This window comes from Microcebus murinus, chromosome 16 (assembly GCF_040939455.1).
Source record: "Microcebus murinus isolate Inina chromosome 16, M.murinus_Inina_mat1.0, whole genome shotgun sequence".
NCBI lineage: Eukaryota > Metazoa > Chordata > Mammalia > Primates > Cheirogaleidae > Microcebus > Microcebus murinus.
The window spans coordinates 51,724,225-51,744,887 of record NC_134119.1 but is presented as its reverse complement, the minus strand read 5'-3'; the positions used below and the strand labels follow the sequence as shown (position 1 = coordinate 51,744,887).

General features: G+C 55.1%; 1 protein-coding gene across 12 annotated transcripts in view; it reads right to left on the bottom strand.

The window, feature by feature from the left end:
• ABLIM2 (actin binding LIM protein family member 2) overlaps positions 1 to 20,663 on the bottom strand; it is a 147,245-nt gene that overhangs the window by 10,717 nt on the left and 115,865 nt on the right. For 5 of the 12 annotated variants that reach the window (XR_012912435.1, XR_012912437.1, XR_012912439.1 and 2 more), the window contains 4 exons: positions 19,773 to 19,825; positions 18,843 to 18,984; positions 2,614 to 2,668; positions 1,176 to 1,466 (listed from right to left, as the gene is read on the bottom strand). Coding sequence is in view for 3 of the 12 variants with exons in the window: in XM_012783451.3 (XP_012638905.2) it covers positions 1,176 to 1,256; positions 1,459 to 1,466; positions 2,614 to 2,668; positions 9,198 to 9,259; positions 18,843 to 18,984; positions 19,773 to 19,825 (401 nt within the window). In the remaining 9 variants the exon portion in view is untranslated. The other 7 variants (XR_012912438.1, XR_012912436.1, XR_012912432.1 and 4 more) reach the window with 4 other exon arrangements.

Sequence of the window (20,663 nt, the reverse complement as noted above, 5' to 3'; positions counted from 1 at the left end):
TGCTCAATGCCATTGGGGTGCCTTTCTGCCCAGCACCCCCAAGCATTTAACAGGGCTTCCCTTGGCCTGGAATGCCTCCCCAGACTCCTCCTAGAGACCCCTGAGCCCTGGGGCCCTGCTGAGTCTGGCCTCTGCTTCCTCTCCTGGCAGCAGGCTGAGGGGCAGGTCAGGCAGGTTTGGCAGCTGGCCCTGTGCATGCAGGGGCCTCACACACGCCCCAGCCCTGAGGCCCAGATGGGGCCGGATGGCCCTGCCCTCCAGGAGCCTTGAGACCTCTTACCCTCAGCAAAAGAGTCATTAAAAGGCAGGGACACACCATGAAAGGGCTCAGGAGAGGAGATCCCACAGGCTGGACATTGAACCATTAAAAAGAGTGGCACACGTGGCACTTTGGGCACACAGTAGGTACTGAACAGAGCTAGTCATTTAAGTCAGCAAATGTTATTCAAACACCTACTCTGTGCTGACCACGTGTTTGGACTTTTATTTATTTTTTTTTTTTTATTTTTTTTTTTTTTGAGACAGAGTCTCGCTTTGTTGCCCAGGCTAGAGTGAGTGCCGTGGCGTCAGCCTAGCTCACAGCAACCTCAAACTCCTGGGCTCGAGCGATCCTTCTGCCTCAGCCTCCCGAGTAGCTGGGACTACAGGCATGCGCCACCATGCCCGGCTAGTTTTTTATATATATATCAGTTGGCCAATTAATTTCTTTCTATTTATAGTAGAGACGGGGTCTCGCTCTTGCTCAGGCTGGTTTTGAACTCCTGACCTTGAGCAATCCGCCCGCCTCGGCCTCCCAAGAGCTAGGATTACAGGCGTGAGCCACCGCGCCCGGCCGTGTTTGGACTTTTAAACACACACTTGCTATCCACGGATCCTCAGATCATTCTACACAGGCGAAAACGTGGCCACGTGGGAGGAAGCCAGGCGGCTGTGGCCGTCCGGGAGCCGGAGCAGGTTCCTCCGCGCCAGTGCTCAGAGGAGCCGACTCCGTGGAGCGTGTCATTGTTACAAAGGCCTCCCGGCCCGGCCAGAGCCGGTGTGCCCCTTGCCAAGCCATCACTGCTGTGGCCCTTGAAGCAACGCGGTCTTTAACTCGGTCCCCACGGGGCCCTCGGGCGGTGCCTCTCACAGTGTGGAGAAGGCATCTGCAGAGACCCCCAGGGCCCAGTTCCTACCTCCAGTCTCGTCCGGTCCACATCTTTGGGCAGTTTCACACGGATTCGGTTTGTTACGATGAGGGAGTCGTAAGGGTAGATCTGTCGGGGAGGAAACCACAGTTATCCCGAGAAGCGAGTGTGCGCTGGCGCCCAAGAGCTGAGCAGAGGCCACCTGGGAATACATACTTGCGTTCCATCTGACACACACATTTCACAGGGAAAGCACAACAGAAAGGAACTTTAACCTGGGCAGGCGCGGCGCGGCACGGACAGGTCAGTGTGAGAGCGCGGCCCCTCTTACCTTGTATTCTGTAAGAGAGAGAGCGAGACCACGGCCGTTTAGAAAGTGCAAGAACTCTTCTCTAGGTGGGCGCAGTCCCACCCTGGGTGCCCTGTGTCCCCACCCTGCAGTCGCTGGCCAGGCCCAGCCCTGAGCAGCCTGCACCGGGCTCTAATCTTGGCTGCAGGAGGTGGGCACCGGGGGCCCAGCAGGAAACCCAGAGCAGGGCGTGGCGGGCTGGAGGCCAGACTGGAAGCTGATGGCGCCCTGTGCTCCTCAGCCTCAGTTTCCCGCCTGTGAGTGGGCGTTCTTGGGAAACCTGTGGGGTGTTGTGGAGACTGACCTCCCTCTGTGGTCTGACACTCTGTCTCTCACTGTCTTACCCTTTTAACTCTCCTTCCTCCTTTTTAAACTACTGAGCTTTGCACGCTTGCTTTTAAAATGTTCTACTTCCAGACTAAATGCATCTTATTGAAAAAATAAAATAGTATGGACAGGAGGGCCTCCATGTGCACAGAACCCATGGGAAGCAGGGTCTCCACGACCTGGGCCTCCAGCCACCTCAGGAGGGAGACCCCGAGTGGGGGTCAGTCCCTGAGTTTCCCCACATGCGGTCCCAGATGTGCCGATTCTGAGGCCCAGGGACTTGGAAGGCCACTTAGAAGGAGACAGCCACAGAGCCTGAATGCTCTGTCACCCATGTGCGAACAGTCCACGAGAGCCAAGCTCCCGTCACTCTCGGGAGTGACCAGGGAGTGAGCCCTGCCTCCGGCCAGGCACTGGCACGAGACCAGGTGGCCACTCTAGTAACACCAACCTCCCAGCAGCCCTCCCAGTTTGAAGCTGCACAACCAGCAAGGGTGCAGGCAAGGTCTGACCCGGCTCCCCTTCCACTCAGACTGGAAGCCTTTTGCCTGTGACTTGGTTTCCCCAAGTGACACAGAGTGCCACACCAGCCAGGAGGGAGAGCACCCTGGAGTGCTGGAGTGGGAGGAAACGGGTTGTTGCCTGGCAGAGGCGGGAAATGAGCACGCCCTCCCCTGGCAGTGCCCCTGCCCACCGCACCTGGCGCCTTTCACCAGCAGGCCCCACCGGTGCGGTTCAGAATGAGACTTGTGGAAATTTGCTAGCAACCCCTGCCCCCGCCAGAGACCCACAGGTCCCAGGGCCGTGTACCTCGCATGCCCCAGCTGGCATCCGGGTCTGCTCCACACGGGGCTAGGCTGGCATTCTGGAAGAGAAAGAGACAGTGGGCAGCAAGAGGCAGGTGGCAAGAGGGTGGGTGGGCAGGGGCCAGGACACGACCCCTCCTCGTGGCCTCGGTCTTCGCACAGCCTGGGAGGAGCATGTCAGCTGCAGCACAGAGGTGGGGCATAGGCGACAGAGGGACGGCGGTGGCTCTGGAAGGGGACATCAGGATGCTGCACCTGTGGGACCGTGGCTGTCATGCTCGGTGGGTTTGCTCATCGGACACCTGCCGCGGGGAGGCCTCTGCTGACCCGGCCTGTCTGGTCAACTCTGACCCCCTCTGACAGCCGCTCCCAGGTGCCCGCTCTGCAGCTGACGTGGACCGCGGCGCTGCTCAGCACCCTTCCCTTTGCTCATGCTGCGCTCTGTGGAACCGGGTGGCTGATCTGTGGGGCTTCTGCCCCTCGACCAGTGGGTTCCTAGTGCAGCTCCTAGAACCCGCTGTCCCCAGCGCTCAAGGAGTCCCCTGGGCCCTCTGTCCCCTGCAAGATGCCCAGGGAGAAAGCATGGGCCACGGTTTCCTGGGCTAGGCACTGTCTCGTGGAACTTCTCCTCTATTCCCAGAGCTGCACTGGTGCACACAGCTGTGTGTGCGAGTCAAAGTCCATCCACTCCATGACAAGGGGTGGGGGCGTCCCACCTCCCCCCAAGCCATGGCACTAACAGCAGCTCTGTGTGTGGCTGTTTTGAGAATTAAGGCAGCCTGTGGCACAAAGCCGTGTGTGTTGTAAGCTCACCCTACAGAGTAGCCGTCCTCTGACAGTGACACTCACAGGGTGACACTCATGGGCTGTGAAGCTGAGGGCCCTGCCACCTGTCTCAGATGCCCACGGCATTCACCAGCCACTTCAGTGCATTGCGACCCTTAACACCTGGAGTTCTCTTTTCCTTCTGCCCACCTGAAAACATCTTCCACACACCCTGCACACTTCTGTGCAGGTCCCACGCTGTAAAGCATCGAGCTGCTGCAGCAGTCAATCAGTCCCTCTCTTGCTCAGCCCCTGCCCCTTTCCGGCACCTGGTATCTGCACCATGAGCCACACTGTTGCGGTGCTGCAGCAGCTGCCCACAGTGGACGGAGCCCCTTGAAGAAAATGTCTCGTTCATGCCCAGGACTGGGATCCCCAGCACCTGGTACAGGGTCTGAAATGGGGTCAGGGTTCCTGGCCAGTGCTTCTGGAATTGGGTACAGGGGTCAAAGTTCCACAGAGAGTTCTACAGCTGCAGGGGAGGTCGTACACTTAACCCGTGGTCTGTCCCAGTGGGACAGTCTCAGCACAGCACGGTAGTAGTCGGTGAGGCGCCCGTGACAGTCCAAAGAGCTCAGGAGCAGAAAGAGACCTCAGAGAGCTCTGAGTCCAAAGCCCTTCGTCTTCACAGGAAAACTGCGGCTCGGAGTGAAGCCAGACCTTCCCGCTGTCCCAGAGCCAGGCTCACCAGGCTGGGCCCAGGCTCACGAGTGGGGTAAGCGCGAAGGCCAGGCGTCGGAACTGGTCTTTAAATTGTTCATATTTTGCTCATGATGGAATCTCTTGCATGACTTTGGATTTCTAACAATACTGCATTAAAATGTCTTGATGACTGTGTCTTTTGGTTAGCGCCTCACTTGCCTCACACCGATCCTGGCCCTGGACCCTGAGCCGGGTCCTCTCCATGGCCTCTTGCCTCTGCTGCTTCACGGAAGAACTCTTAGGAGTTTCCAAGAATAATTTTTGAGACATTTTCTCAGTCTCAGACTGGCTTCCTCAGGTGCACCTGTCCTGGCCAAGGAACCCCCTTGTGTGCGGAGGTCCTGCCGCCCGCCCATCTGATGGGAAGAGAAATGCTGCCCCCTAGTGCCATGGGCCTGCATCACAGGCCGCCAAAACTCCCAGGCCACCTCCTTCCCCTTGGACCACTGGAAACTCACTTCCTAGCAGCCAAATCAGCTTCCTCTGATGTCCAGGCTCTGAGACAGGACAGAGACTCCAGGAGGCAGATGAGCCATCTTCCAGGTGAAGGCGGGGCACATCAGATAGGTCCAGAGCAGGGGAAGTGGAGTCCACCCCCATCTTCCAAGTGCAAAGTGGGGATGGGCTGCACAGAACCTCTCAGGTGCAGGGCTCTCGTGTTACTGCCTTGGTGTGTGGGCTGGCAGGACAGCCAAGAATGCAGGGGACGCCACAAGGCAGCACCACTGAGCTCTTCCTGCTGCCCCCCCTGGAGCTCTGATGGAGGCACTGGAGATTTTCACAGCAACAAACCCTTCGCCGCTCCATCTGCACGCACTCCGCGTGCCGGCTGCTCTGCAGACATTCTCCCATCTTCCAGGCAACTCTGGGAGGTGGGCGGCATTGTCACCACTTTACAGATGAGGCTCAGAGAAGTCAAGCAACTTGCCCAAAATCACACAACAAATACATGGGGCTGTAAAGATTTGAACCTATGTATTTTAGTTTCCAAAAATTATACTGGGACTGCTAACAGGAACTGAGATTGTGGCAGCCACCAGTCTTTTCTTGCAAAAGCACACACTGGAATGTGCCATCTCATTCAGCGGCCAGGTCTATGAAAGTGAGAGGCGGTGGGGACTTGATTTCTAAATAATTACTCATGTGGGAACCATGCTACGGAGCCTCTAAAAAGATTTCACAATCATAATGCTATTTTTCCTCAAAGTAACCTCAGGAGGTACAAATCTTTTCTTTTAAAGACTAGAAAATAGAGACTCAGAAAATTTAACTAATTTGCCCAAAGACAGAGCTGGGATTTGAACTCAGAGCTGTCTGATGCTAACACGTGTGTCCTTCCCAGCACTGCCGTTTGGAAATATCAGACTTCTTTGATTTGTTACAGTTCTCTGTAGACATATAAATACTTTCATAAACATTTTATGAACATGTGAAAAACTGATTCAAAAGACACAATTTTTTTCATATAGCTATTAAAGTTTGCTGCTTGTACTATTCAATTACTTTATGTACTTTTTGGTTATTTTTGGATCCATATGTCTTATTCAAGAGTCATATTCAAATCACCTACCATACCTGTATTTCATCAAGGTGTCTGGCATTGCCATGTTGCTCAATGCACTTCAGTTTTTGAATGCTAAAACTGCTTAATTAAATTTATGCCTTCCTCATGAATTAGTGTCCCTTTTTTATACTATTAATTCTATTCATTTCTTTGAACCATAACTTCCACCTTATCTGATATTAGTATTGCCACTCCTGCTTTCCGTATATTTGTGATTTTAGTATCCCTCTTTTTTTTAAGAGACAGGGTCTTGCTATGTTGCCCAGGCTGGTCTTGAACTCCGAAGCTCAAGTAATCTCCCTGCCTCAGCCTCCCAAGTAGCTGGGACTACAGGTGTGTGCCACTGCGCCTGGCTCATTCTTTTACTTCTAATCCTTTACAAATAAGTTTTTGAGTGTGAATCTTGTAATAATACATGCTATTTTTTTTAAAAAAGACAATCCAATCAGTCTCTTCACATTTAGCATCAGGTGTTTTCAAAATGGGACTTCTTCAGGTTGCTGCCACGGGGACCTGCTGCCAGCAAGTGCCAGGCCCTCAGCAGCAAACAGGTGGTGATGTCAGACCCTCACTGCTCGTCTGGGGAAACCCGCAGCAGCGGCCGCTCCCTCGTGCACTTCCTGGACAGGCTGTGAGCACCTGACAAATGTCGGGCGCTGCGGCAGGCCTGGTTGTCAGGACAGTCTAGTGGCCTGTGGGGCACATGGTGCAGGGCCACCGGACCCTCGTAACGAATTCCTCTTGGAGTAAGACCCAGGAACATCTTTGCCTCCCCTGATAAACTAATTTCCCTCCTCCCACCAGACAGTGGGAGCTGCATAGCTGGTCATGGCTGCCTCTGTGCCTTGGCTATCAGGACGCTCGGAGCTAGGCTTTGATAGCTTTTCTCATATAATATTCCTTTGTTTGTTTTGATATAATTTTCTCTCACAGTTTCCTCCTTTGTGATTCCATGGTAATGGCATTTTGGTCTCACTACATCTGTCCTCTTACTTTAAGCTGCCCAGAATCCTTTCTGGAAGTAAAACTAAGAAAGAAACAACCTGACAAAGGACTCTGGAGCCCTGCGGGCCAGCACCACGGGGCACGGACGGGCCTCGCTGGAGAGCTCCAGGCCCGGGGCGAGGGCGCAGGTGCTGGGTGTGCTGCCCCCGACAAGGCTGGACGCTTGAAAGATCAAGCATCTCACCTTCCTGCTGAGGCGTAACAGTACACAGAACTCTTTAAAGAGTGACGGAAATAGGAAAGAACGTCAGCAGGGAAAAAGAATCCCAAAGCAGAGTCATCCACCGCAGTCACCGATCTCCCACGTAAGCCGTGTGAAAGCTGAGAGCCTCCGCGGGGTGCCTTCTGCCTCGCCGCTCTCCACGCGCACGCAGAGCGCACGCAGAGCGCACGCAGAGGGCACGCAGAGCGCACGCAGAGGGCACGCAGAGGGCACCCAGAGCGCACGCAGAGGGCACGCAGAGGGCACCCAGAGCGCACGCAGAGCGCACGCAGAGCGCACGCAGAGGGCACCCAGAGCGCACGCAGAGCGCACGCAGAGGGCACGCAGAGGGCACCCAGAGCGCACGCAGAGGGCACGCAGAGGGCACCCAGAGCGCACGCAGAGCGCACACAGAGCGCACGCCGGCCTCTAACCCTCTCCTTCCCACCCGTAGCTGCAGGAGAAACACATTCGCAGAGGACTTAGGTCTGAATTCCACCAAGCTTAAGATTCTGCTCCTGATAGTTCTGGGAGAGAAAATGAAAACTGTCCCAGCCGGACTGTCTGGGCCAGCTGCTCTCAAACTCTCCTGGGCAGGGGAGCGTGTGGGGACCCTGAGCTCTCGGCAGATGGCAGAGGCCGCAATCGGTGTCGTTTTAGCAAGCGGACAGAGAGAAGTGCCTGGAGCATGCGCAGTCTGGGCATCAACGACACAGGAAGAAAGGAAGAGAAAGTTTTTCTCTTACTCTTCTGCGTACTCAGGACTTGCCTGGGCTGGGGGAGCACCTTGGCTTGGTCCAGACCACGAACACTGTGTTCACCTGCCCAGGGTTAGAGAACAGCTGCTCCAGGTGAGAAGAGAACATTCGAGACAGCTTTCCCACTGCCCTCAGGACCCCTAACACTGAGCTGAAGCCGGGATTACATGTCCTGGTGTCGAAGGGGTCCTGTGGACATCGGTCCAGCTTTCTTAAGCCCCCTGCTCTCTGTGTGGAAGATGAAGGGTGGAAAAATTCTTTGAAGAAAATTGAAAGAAGCATGCCACATGCGTGTCCCCGACGTGGCCCATTCCAGATCAGGAAGAGTGGTTAGTGGGGTGGGGGTTGGGGTTCACTAGAATCAAACCATGCAGAGGTGGCTGGGCCTTGGACAAAAGTACAACAGTGGGTCGGACAGAGCCCAAAGATGACGGAGAACAAACGCTGGCCCAAGAGGATGCCCTGCAGCTCCTGGAGATGGCAGCCTGTGGCCTTGACCCTGGGAACAGGATACATCCAGGGGAGGCCACCCTGGGTCACACACTTATTGCCAGGACTGCTCCAGTGCAGGGAATGGGGGCTCAGTTTCTTATGCGCCTCTTTGGAGAAGTGAATCACCTTTGTCTGTGGAAAAACGTTCTCAGACTGGGAAGAGGCTTCCGGAGGCAGTGGAAGGTCTCCTAGGCTACACGTGCATGTGTGCGTGTGTGCGTGTGTGTGCACGTGTGGGTGGGTGTGTGAGTGTGCACGTGTGGGTGTGTGTGTGTGTCAGGGGCTCTGGTGCCATCAGGCATTTCCCTCCCCAGGGATCCTTCCTGGGGACCTGGTGACGCTGTGGAAAGAGGATGAAACACAGGGACTAACTGTCCCAGGGCATTTCATGAGCCAAAGTGAGCCAAGTGCCTGCTTCCTGGCCTAGAATGCCACCAGCCACCCTGCCAGGATGGCCAGGCACCAAACGATCTGGGCTCACATTCAGATGTCCCATTTCAGAGGACTGAGGACAGGGGACCAGACCAGACTTCAGCTGGGAGTGGCCAAAGAAAGCCCAACGACGAGTTGGCTCAGTCTTGGACGATCGTTGTAGGTGCTAATGGTACTGGTGCGGTCCCAGCAGCAGTGTTGGTGGGCCTGTGGCATTCCAGCAAGGAAGTGGGCACTTGGCTCACCCTGGCCAGTGACATGTGACCAGCCCTGAAGGCTCTTGGGAGGCTCTGCAGCACAGGAGAGGGGTCAGGAGGGGCTTCCTAGAGCTAGGACTGGTCACTCTGGGTGGTCCTCATCTCCCTTGACTGCACACTGAGGTCCCTGGGCCTGGGGCAGGGGCAGAGGGGGAGGAAGGGTGGTGCCAGGTCTGGTTCAGTCCTAGTATGGAAAAAGCGGCGGTGGCAGCAGCAGCCCTGGCGGAGTGTCAGGCGGAGGCCAGCAGGGAGTCCCCGGGCCTCTCCTCCCCCTGTGTGGTCAGGAAGCTGTGGGGAGCGTGCTCAGACTCACAGCAATCGTTAGTTCACCGGGAGGGGGTGAGTACCTACCCGGTGGTCCAAGCCATTCTTTCCATGTCCTGCGAGAGAGTCAGATTTGGAATAGGGGGGTCCTGAAACAGACACAGCACAGCTTGGTCACGCGCGCAGACTCAGTGCAGCGGGAGGGACGCAGCCCAGGGTGGGCTGCCGCCAGGGTGGGCAGGGCTGGACAGGTGACTTGTGGGAGACCCCAAGGATCATGTCCTGCCTCTGTTGTGACCTCCCGTCCCCAGGGGACCAACTATGAAGCCATGGAGGGGTGATGCCCTGAGCCTGCACATGACACCGGGAGCACCACGGAGCCTGAGCCACAGCCCCACAGGCCCCAGTGCACACTGACGGGCTCGGGGGCCAAGCCCTCACTTTACAGACCAGAAGAGCTAGGGGCAGAGTAAGAAGAAGCCTAGTCGTGGGACCCTGTGGGACAGTTGGGCTGTGCCATCCTGTGCCAGACGCAGCAAGTGGAGGCCACTGAAAACCAAATGGGCCTGGGGATGATTTCATTTTCCAAAAAATCTTGAGATGTTTGCAGTTGGAGGATTTCATATACAGCCCTAACTTCTCACATCTCCTTGAATAACAAAGGGCTCTTAGAAACACTGGCCTCAGTGTCAGGCGGGGCTGCCCTTCCCGGCTCTGCCCGCCTACCTGTCACTCTGGCCCTGGCCAGCCTGGGTGGGCCCAGGAGTTTGAGACCTCCCAATTAAGCTCTTCAATGCCATGCCAGGGGAGAGCAGAGAGGAAGCTCTGCTGTGACCCTCTGTCCTGAATACCTGCCTGGGTCAGAGGTGGCGTGGGAGCATTCTGGAAGAGAAGGAAATAGCAGAGCCTACCCCTCTGAAGGGCCCAGGACCCCTATGCTGGGGAAGGCATCCTTAGGAGGCCTGTCCCAGGTCCCCGAATATCTGTCTTTCCACTAGCCTGTAGGCCCTTAAAAAGCAGGGGTCACATCTTCATCTGGGGGCGTCCACCTCGGCGCTGGGCCCGGCACCCAGCATAACGGGCCAACCCTACACAGGGCCAGACATCCACGCTTGCTCCTGGGAGCCACCAGGCTGCCCCATGGGGCCTTGGAGGGGACAGCGGATCATGTCCTTCAATGTTCACAAGTCCTGTGTGTCCCTAGGACCGAGGACCATGTCTCCAAAGGTGAGGCAGTGCTGTGCACAGAATTGTCCCCCTTCCAGGAAGGCCTCGTTTCTGAGCAATGGATGCTCATCCGGGGCCTTCCGCTCCAGAGTTCCTCACAGACTCGATGAGGATAGAGAAAAAATTCCATAAAGGTCACACTTGGACACAGGACAGTTTGCAGGAGATGCCTCAGCTGGGGGACCTGCCTTGGGGATGGGCTTGCCATTGGGTGGCCCATGGGAAGGTTCCAGATGTGGGTCAAGAAGGACCTTTTACAATATTGAGGTTCTCAAGCTTTTCTTAGCAGAGGAATTCCACTGTCACATGAAATCTTATGTGACTCTGATCTACAAAACAGATGAACGAGAAGCCAGGAAGGCAGATGTGGGGAGGGGGTTGGGACCAGACCTGCCAGCTGCGCCTGCTCCACCCAGCCTCAAACAGATTCCTCCAGACACGCGGCCTGGCCAACTCTTCCATGCCCCAGGAGGAATCGAGGCCCGGAGACATGCAGGGGGCTGCCCGAGGTCACCTCCCCAGGAAGGGGCCCCCCGCACGTCAGACGAGGCCTCCTGACTTGTAGTCCTGAGGTTCCCCCAGGAGACACCTGCTTCCTAACTTACGCTCAGAGCCAGGCCTACTCTGGGATCTGGAGGGGCCTTCCAGTAGAGACGGAGCTCTTTCTCAGCCAAAGATGCTAGAGCAGTCGTCCTCAAAGTGGGATCCCCAACTGCTAGCATCAACCTCACCAGAGAACTTGTCAGAAATGCAAACTCTTGGGCTCTACCCCAGACCTGCTGTGTCAGAATCCTGGGGCTGGGGTCCAGGGATCTGTGTGCTCACAAGCCACACTAAGGTCTGGGAACTACTGCCCTCTGGCCTCAAGGACAGCAAACGCCCTCAGTTAGATCCTTGCTCCGCTCTCCAGCCAGCGGGGCTCCACCTGCTGCACATGCAGTCGCCTGCACAGCTGGCACCGTTCCGGCACACGGCGTGTGACGATTGCACACGCCGTGCAGAGGCCTCACTCCCGCCAGGTCACTTTGCCACCCCACTTGGAGCCACAGTGCTCGTAGGTATTTCTCCTGCCCACTTTAGCACCCACATCAGGTGGGTTTCAGCCATCAGTATGATGTAAGAAACTCGGGAAGAGAAGTACAGTCTATTATATTTTATCCCCATTTTTACCTATTCTGACGCCCCTTCCTTTCTGAAGTTTAAAGTCCTCTTCTTTGATTATTTCCTTTCTGTTTGGAGAACATCCTTCAGCCATTCTTTAAGGGTAAGGTTTGCTAGTGAAAAATTCTCCTGACTTTCCCCTAAGAATGTCTTTATTTCCCCTTCATTCCTAAAGGGTATTTTCACTGAACATAAAATCTGCGGGGACAGTTCTTTCCTTTCAGCACATGAAAAATGTTGTGCCATTTCCTTCAGGTCTCCATGCTTTCTGATGAGAAATCTGCCAAATTGGTGTTTCCCTGTAGGTAATATGTCTTTTCTATCTGGTCACTTTCAAGGTTTTTTTCTGCGTCCTTAATTTTCAGGAGTTTAATTGTGGTGTGTCTTGGTGTGGATTTTGGGAGTTTATACTCGTAGGGATCCACTCAGTTTCTTGAACTTGGAGGTTTATGTCTTTTGCTAAACTTTTTGAGTTTTCAGCCATTATTTCTTTGAATACTTTTCAAACCCATTCTCCTTCTCCTCTCCTTCTGGGGGTCCAGTGAGACAAATACTGCCCCACAAGTCTCTGGGGTTCCTTTCTTTCTATTTTCCTCTCTGTTGTGCAGATTAAATAATGCCTCTTGTCCTATCTTCAAGTTCACTGATCCCCCTCGTCTTTCATACTCATTTTCTCTGCTATTGAATCCATCTAGGGATTTTTTATTTTGGTTGTTTTATTTTTCAGTTCCATAATTTCCATTTGATCATTTTTTTTATAACTCCTGTGTGTTTGGTGAGAATTTTTTCTTTTTCAGTTGTTTCAAAAGTATTTCTCATTGCTCTTTGAAGTATGTTTATGAGGCATGACTTAAAATCCTTGTCACATAATTCAAACTTCTGAGTCTTCCCTGTGTTAATACCTATTGACTGTCTTTTCTCATTCAAACAGTTTATCTCCATGGTTTTTGGTGTGATGAGTAATTTTTCTATTCTATCCTGGACATTTTGGATTTTATGTTAGAACACAGATTAGTACTTAAGTCTCCTATTTCAGCAGGCTGTGACCGTGTTTAGTTTTAGGATGTAGGCCTGGTCCTTTATGGGCTATGGTTCCAATGACAATTTAGTTTTCAGGACACTTGTCAAAGTGGTGTTCTGCTTTGCCAAATCCACCTGGTGTTGTTGATGCTCCTGCTAGTTCCCCACTGGTGCCACGTGTGGGGTGAAACACGCTTCCTTGGGGTGCCGTCTGCTATCACGTAGGGTGGGAACAATGGTCATGGATGGGTCCACTCTCAGCCTACAGGGAGCCAACTGGCCTCCCGCTCAATCTGCTGGTGTGGCCAAGGCAGGAAAACATCTACTTTGTCACCTTCTGCTGCCGTATCTTGGAAGGTTGGGAGATGTGGGGCTCCTGTGTTTTTCCTCAAGTCCTGAGGCTCCCGAGGCAGTCCACTTTCCTCTTCCCACCCTTTACAGTTCTCCCATGAGGATCTGCTGTTATTTCCATGTTCTCATAGTGGGACTCAGTGGGGAAGAGCAGGGAGAGAGGAGTCTGTGCTATCTCAACCCCTGAGTTGCTATTCTAGACCCATTAAAATTGGTCTCTTTTGGTATAGGACCAGCAATCAGAAGACTTTAAAAGTCCCAGGGGTCTTATGTATGGCCAGGGCTGAGAACCACTGGCTTAAAAAGTTCCTTCACACGTTTAGAGATTTCACTTGACTTTTACTGGCCTACACATGAAATGTCAGCCTAGTTTATAGATGAGGAAGTTGAGGCCTAATAATATTAAAAAATCTGTATAAGGTCAAACTGTTACTAGCCAGAGAGGCTGAGATGAGGGCCCAGGGCTTCTGGCTGCAGGAACTAGTAACCCCATCTACTCCCAGGCAGGTCTGCCCTGGTGTGGCTTTTCAGGCCTGTGGGTTTAGGGCCTGCATGTCAGATGGACTCACACAACCCTCGGGAGAGTGTGGCTGTGTGTGGAGACAGAGAGAGAGAGCGTGTGTGCGTGTGCCCCCCACAGGGAGAAGCCAGCGCTGAGGGCCTGGGGCAAGCTGGCAGCTGCGTGACCATGACCCCAAGTCGCATCAGGCCAAGAGCACAGCCACTCCCCATACCTGAGCTCAGTCCAACCAGGCTCGCCTGCCACCTCCTCTCAGAAGCCCACCCAGGCCACCCTGCCTGGGACTCTCTGCTGGGACTGCTCCTGGGGCCCTGAGCATGTCCTCCTCGGGTCTGTCCTGCTCCAGCCTGGCTCATCAGAGGTCAGAGTAACAAAGGGACATTCAAGGCAAGGCCCCATGTTGGTGGAGGACTGTCCCACACATTGAGGGACTCCTGGCTCACCATGGCACCCTGGGATGCTTTGTAATCAACTGACCAGTGAGCCATCCCCTGGGCAGACAGAGCTCCACCAGCTCATGGTGCACATCTAGGTGACTTTGCAGCTGGGTGGCCCTGCGCAGGCTTGGGTCCCCTCTCAGAGGCTCAGTTTCCCTGTCTGAGGAAGGAAGGGGGCTGGAACCCCCTTCAGCCCTGAGTGACAATGAACAAGAGGCCTCTCAAATGGTCAGGCCAGGCAGAGTCCTCTCAAGGGCCAACAAGGTGCTATGTGACCTGCCACATGGGCCCCTCACTATTCCTGCAACCCACCACTGTGACCCCACCCTGGGGGAGCATTTGCCCCAAATATCGGCACTGTTCACAACTACCCCCGCTTCAAGACTTGCCAGATGTACCCCCCCAACTATTTATTGTATGTAAACCACACCCCCCACCACACGGCACAAATCCGCCTCTGTCTCCCCACCCTCACTGGAATGTCAGCTCCACGGGACAGGGAATTGTGTCTGCTTTGGCCTCTATGCCGTGCACCTAGAATAGTCCAGAACACAGCAAGAGCTCATGAAATACGGATGCTCCTTGGCGTGCCATGGAGTCACGTCTCATAAACCCCTTGTAAGTTGAAGATACATTTAATACACTAAGCTATTGACTATCACAGCATCGCCTGGCTTGGCCCAGCCTACCTGAAATGTGCTCTGAGCACTTATGCGAGCCCACAGCTGGGCAAAACCATCTAACACAAACAAAGTCTATTTTATAAAATGTGCAGAACATCTTGTGTAATTTACTGAATACTCTGCTGAAGGCAAGAAGCAGATGTACATACGGTACCGGCAGCACGGCTATGCTTCCTACTGAATGCCTACTGCTTTCGTTCCATCGTAAAGTCAAAGAATTGTGAAGTGGACCCCTCATGCACGGGGCCACTGCCTCTGCCCCTGATCACAGCTCACCCCTCTCTGGGCCTGGGCTTGCCTGCTGTAAAGTGAGGGAAGTGCCCCTAGCTGGGTGCTTGCCGGTCCCACAGACACTGTCATGACAGTGACAGCAAATCAGGGAGTCTCTCCTTTTCAACCACAGACTAAGAAATGTCAGAATGGTTTTTTTCCCACCTTGGAAGCACAGAGAAATAAAGGGGGAAAAGAAAAAGGCCATTTCTGAGCCAGGCCCCGACCCCTTCCCTCCTGTGAGTGGGAAAAGAAACCCCAAGGCAGAGGTCTGTTCCCTAAGCCTACATCCCGATGGGTGCCGACACCAGGCCCTGGCCGGGGTGCACGGTGGGACAAAGACAAACGTGTCCCATCAGACATGGGACTCCACAAGGGGTCCTCACAGGGGAGGGGACATACAGAAGGTGACATGACATGCCAAAGCCACAGGCAGGTCTGGGGGAGAAGCAGGTCTGTGTTGCCTTGGGTGCTGATTCAGAGCTTTTCTGCCCCTCTCCAAGCTGGCCCGGCCGCTCTCAGCTGCCACCTCCCACCTCCTCACATTCATCTCGCGTGCTGGGATTTGAGGAGAAGGTCTTGCTCCCTTTGGAAGGGGGTCCTTTCTAGGGACCACTGAGTCCTCTGGGCATGGTGTCCAGCTGGCCAGAGGTTTGTGTTATGCTAAGGATGGTGGGGACCTTAAAAGAGAGGACAGGACCTGAAGGGCTAGGAATATGGGACTTGAATGTCAGCAGACTTGTCCACTGGGTTCAGGCAGGGCTAGGGTCTACACCACCATGTCCCTCCCCTGGGGCAGTGGGCCCCATCCTGGAAGGCTCAAGGCCTTCTTCTTATAACAAAAACCAACACCACCCCTTCCTGTGCAGAAATCAAGTTTGACTATAATATAAACTACTTTACACACAGTCTAGACAATGCCTTGTGTGTAATATAAAAGGAAAATAGAAGTCATCTATAATAAATTAGATATGTCAACATGAAACCCTCTTTGGAGAGGGTAGCAGTGCTTGCTAAGAACCACTGGGATAAGGGGTAGGGGTGTCCCACTGGCTTGTCACTGCCATTTAGTCATCTGGCTTCCCTGCTGGGAAGGGGGGCGGGGCAGTGTTCACCTGGCTCTCGGCTGCCTGGCACCCCGCCCAGCACATAGCGGGCGCTCAGTAAGGACTTGGTGGAGGGATGGATGAATGACTGAGTGATGAATTCGGGCCCAGGTGAGATGTGTGATGATGTCATGGGTGGGGTGAGACTGTCGGGGTGCCCAGGCAGGCAGGTGGTGGCAGGATGCTCGTGCGCTCGCTCCGTCGGTGACTGTGCCTCTCCCAGCCCCCCGAACCCCGAACGCTCCTCTGGCGCAGGGGCTGCTCCTCTTCTCTGTGCCCCCAGCGCCCGGCTCAGCGTCTGGCACAGAGTGGGTGCTCAATAAATACCCGTTGAATTTAACGCATCTCAATTCAACAGACATTTATTGAGCGCCCACTGTGTTGAGCGTCACGATCCTACCTTTCTTGGGCGCGCTACGGATGGACATCCCAGGGGTGCAGGGGGTGTGCCTTGCTGTGTGCAAACATTCTATTCAGTAACAGTTGTGGCAGACGGGACTGGACTCAAGTCTGGGGCTACGTGGTGAGCTTCAAAAGAGCCCTGAGAGCAGACTGGATGACCCTTGACCCGTGTGTGCTACCCTTCCCGCCTGAGCTCCTTGTGAGGCTGCAGACAGCAAGACGTGCCTGAGCCAGGCACAGCCAGCAGCCGGGGCTTGCTGCCACTTACTTGCATGTGGGAAACAAGGCAACGGCGCCAAGACAGAAGTAAAGGCACAATCACATGGTTAGACACTGGGTTTCCCACTCCAAGGACCCGACATCGGAAAACTGGGAGAAGGTGAAGGAAGGACAGAATCTCAACCACAGTTGCCGTAGCGAGCTACAGTGACAGAAGGCCACACACACACGCTGCACTGTGGAGGGCTCTCCTGGTTGAATCTCGAATCCCAGCATGGGCAGTCGGATCCTGCAGACCACGTGTGCCCAGGACGGAAGCAGCCGCGTTACCACCTGTGTCTGCGTGTGCAGCGTGGGATGTGAATGTGGCAGCAAAGGGCAGAGGTGACAAACGGTCCTGCAGCACTGTGAGTGGCCAATGGAGGCAGCCGGCACAGCCTCTGGGCCTCACAGGGTCTGCCACCTGCCAGGCTCATGCGCCCCTGGGGCAGCCCCAGGGCACCCTCACTCTGGCACTTTCAGATGAGGGGTGGAAGTCACACGGCAGCAGCGGCAGAGGACACGCCCACGGAGGCAGTGTCCACACAGCACCCCTCCTCCCTCAGCCCTGAGTCCTGCAGGTCAGTGGCCTCCCTGGGCCAAGAGCCGGCCTCCCCGAGGGAGTCTGGGGAGGGCATTCGCATGGCGCCAGACTCACGGCGAGGCCTGCCCGCCACCCAGCAAGGGAGGACGAAAGGCTGGAAAATGCCACCCTGAGATCCCAAACAGCCCTTTCTTGGTTTCCGGGGCTCGCGCCTCGATGCCAGACACTGGGCAAGGGGTGGGCTGCCGAGGAAGCTACCGAGCTGGACCAAGGGGAGCTTCCCCGGCTCCAAGCACAAGTGCCATCAGGGACCAGTGGATGCAAAGCACAGGGACCACGGTCAGGTGGGGGTCCCTGGCCCACAGGCAGGCCCTGCTCCAGCGAGGGGCAGTGGGGCAGCGGTGCTGCAGGCACAGAGAGGGACCGGAGGACAGCATGCGGCTGTCCGTCCCAGCTGCAGACCTCCCAGGCCCCTGTGGGCGGGCACACGGCCATCCCGGATGTGTCCCTCTCCCTCTGGGGACTTGTTTTCTGATGTGGCCTCCCCAGGCTGGCATCAGCCCTGTGCGCCGGCTCTGTGATCCAGCATTTAGAGAGCTGCACCCCGGGCGGGGGCGGAAGCGTGAGGGGCGTACAGACACCTGCTCACAAAGATCATACACAAAACAACACACCTTTCTTTGTTTAAACTTATTCTTTAACACATCACAACTCCCAAGGCTCTGTGTCTTCACTCTGTCCTCCCACACTGAGACACTTTCACTGGTGAGGCGGTTGACAGTGTCTAGTCATGAGGATGAGGATGAGGATGAAGATGGCAGTCTGTTTGCTGAGCACCCACCATGGGCCAGGCAGAGCGCTACCCGAGTACCCAGTTCCGTCCCTTAATGACCCGCGAGGCAGCCGAGCGGAACTAGCCCCCATCACACGGCTGGTCCGTGGTGAGCTTGGTTTGAACTTGGTCTGTCTCACCGCAGAGCCAGGATCTCTCCTCTGCTCCCTCCCCCACGTCCATCCCCTCCTGGTCTCCGCTTCCAAGCTAAGCCCGCCCAGCCCAGCTTAGCCTTATCCCGAGGCGCCTTCCCAGAGACACGGAGTGGGCTAGACTGCAGCGTGCTGTTGGCTTTCACCTATGATTTACAGCATCTTGAAGCAAACGGCATTTCTGGAGTTTTCTCTACATTTGGAAAGCACTCCTGATTCAGTCTTCACGACACCCCTACAGTCAGGCGCCAGCACCTTTGTCTCCCTGTACAGTCTGAGGCCACAGCGTCTCCGACCGTCCAGAACCTTGCTCAGGACATCACAGGAGATGTGGGCAGTGCTGTGCCATCGACTCCGAGTCTGGACTCGCCGCCTGACCACGCCACCCTGACCACGCCACCCTGACCACGCCATGTCTGCTCTGGAGGGAAACAGGCTCTGAGCCTCCACCTGGCAGCCCGGGAAGACTTTTTCTAGAGCAACCGAGGAGCCCGCCCTGGCTCCCCGCTCGCTCCCCGGCTCTGGAGACAAAGTTACAGAGACACGAGGCGTGGCCTCCAGCAGCACGCTGGCTGGCCGAGGGCAGCCACAGGAGACCAGCACGTGGCTCGGGGCCCTGCGCTTCCACCCGGCTTGCCCTGTGTTTGTGGGCTTGCTCTTGTGTCTTTTAACGTGCAAGGCTTAGATCTGGGGGAATCGCTCGGTGTGGGGCCCTCTGCTGTCAGGCTTTTTGTGCACATCATCGCTCCAGCTCAAAAGAGCCACTCACGTGAGTGAAAGTTGTCCCCTTGCACTCTTTGGAGAGCGTCTCTGTCAGTCCCGCTGCTGAGGGACAGTGACTGGCTGTCCAGGTCTGGAGAGTTGGTCCTTGTGTCTGTGTCCCCCTTGAGAATCAGCCAGCTGGTCTTCTGCTAAAGAAAAAAAGTCACAGGAGTTTCCAGGTCATCTGCAATGGCAAAAACATCTCACCTTTGTGGCTTCCTTACTTCTAACCTAAAAACTGACCCCACCAAGAGAAAACTTGATATGTGAAAAACCCAGCTTTTGGTAAAAATCCCACCATTTAATGTGGCCTCGCCAGATGCTCCAGAGGCACACGAAGCCTTTGGGGGAAACAGTGTCACCCCATTTTACAGATGAAGCAGCTGAGGCTCTGAGAGGTCCACGGCTTCACACGTGGAGACCAGGTGAGGCTGCCCAATCCAGCCCCAGGTGCTCTACACATACAAACCCGCCTTCCCTAACGACAAGTGCAGGGAGCTAGGGAGGGTGAACTCAGCCCACGGGCCTAGCCTGCTTTTGCCATCGCAGAGAGACCAGGACACACTCATGCACACACGCGGCGTCTCCAGCGGCTTTCACAGAGCTCAGTGGCCACATCGGACAGGGTGTGGCCTGCAAAGCTGGAAATACTTACTCTTTGCCGAACCTGTTCTAGAACAATCATCCCAACTTCCCTGAGGATGCACTTTGATTTACTTCCCATTCACTGTACACACGTCCTCAGTTACAGAACCATAAGCAGGCCACCCGGGCTAAGCCCAGGGCTTTGGTGGAAGGGCACACCCTAAGAGGGAACTGGCCTCTGAGGAACAGAATATAAGAGAAGCGTCCTGAAATTTCAGCTGGAGGAGCCCTCGCAAAACCGCCTTTCTTTCTGAATAAAGCTGTTCTAAATGACACCCTCTCCCCCCATTACCTTCCTGTTATCCTGGTCGAAACTTCCATCCTCCCCATCCGATCGCCTGGCAGCTAGAAGGGAAAAATAAATTTGTAACGGCAACACACCATTTATTTTGGGTTTCCGAGTCACGGTTTCCCACTTCACAGTTATGACCGAAAATGAAAAACAGCAGCGGAAAAGGTCGGCAGTGCGAGTTCCCTTCAAGGGCCGGGACGGCTGGCTGGGGAAGGCTGCGGGGGTGGGTGTGCTCTTGAGTGTGCGCCGCGCTGAGAATCAGCAGCGGGTGTGTGAAGCGACAGCCGCACAGAGAAGTAGAGTCACACTTTTAGATACAGCCACTTGGCTTTCTGAAGAACAGATTCCAAAAACCTTCCAAGTTGAACTTTGAAGCAGCAGAAGGTCTCAGCCACGGAGACCCTGTGTGCTGGATGTGGGCCAGAGCCCTGTGACTGTCACTGCCTACCCCGCCCGCCGCCGCAGGAAGGGGCTTGCCAGCACTCCACAGACCGGGAGACTGAGGCTCAGGGACATGGTGTGCCTCACCCAAGGCCATGGGCTACAGGGTGGCAGAGGCTGATGAGACCCAGGTGTCTGAGTCCAACGTCTGTCCTGTCTGCCTCATCTCACTACTTGCTGCTCACAAAACACAACGTGGTGACGGCGCTCTGCCCCTGGAAAAAGTCCACAGGGAACAGCAAGGATATCACAAAATACAGCCGGAAATGAACGCCTCGCAATAGAGCAGCAAAAGTTCATTCTGCAACAGTTCCTTCACCAAGAGCAAGATCTGGAGCTGAGCAATGCAGTGTCTGTAGGCTCCATTTCCCTTCCTGGGGGTTGGCGCCCAGCCGGGCTGATGTTATTTCTAACCAAGAACAACCAAATACATCACACTTCTCGGCATCT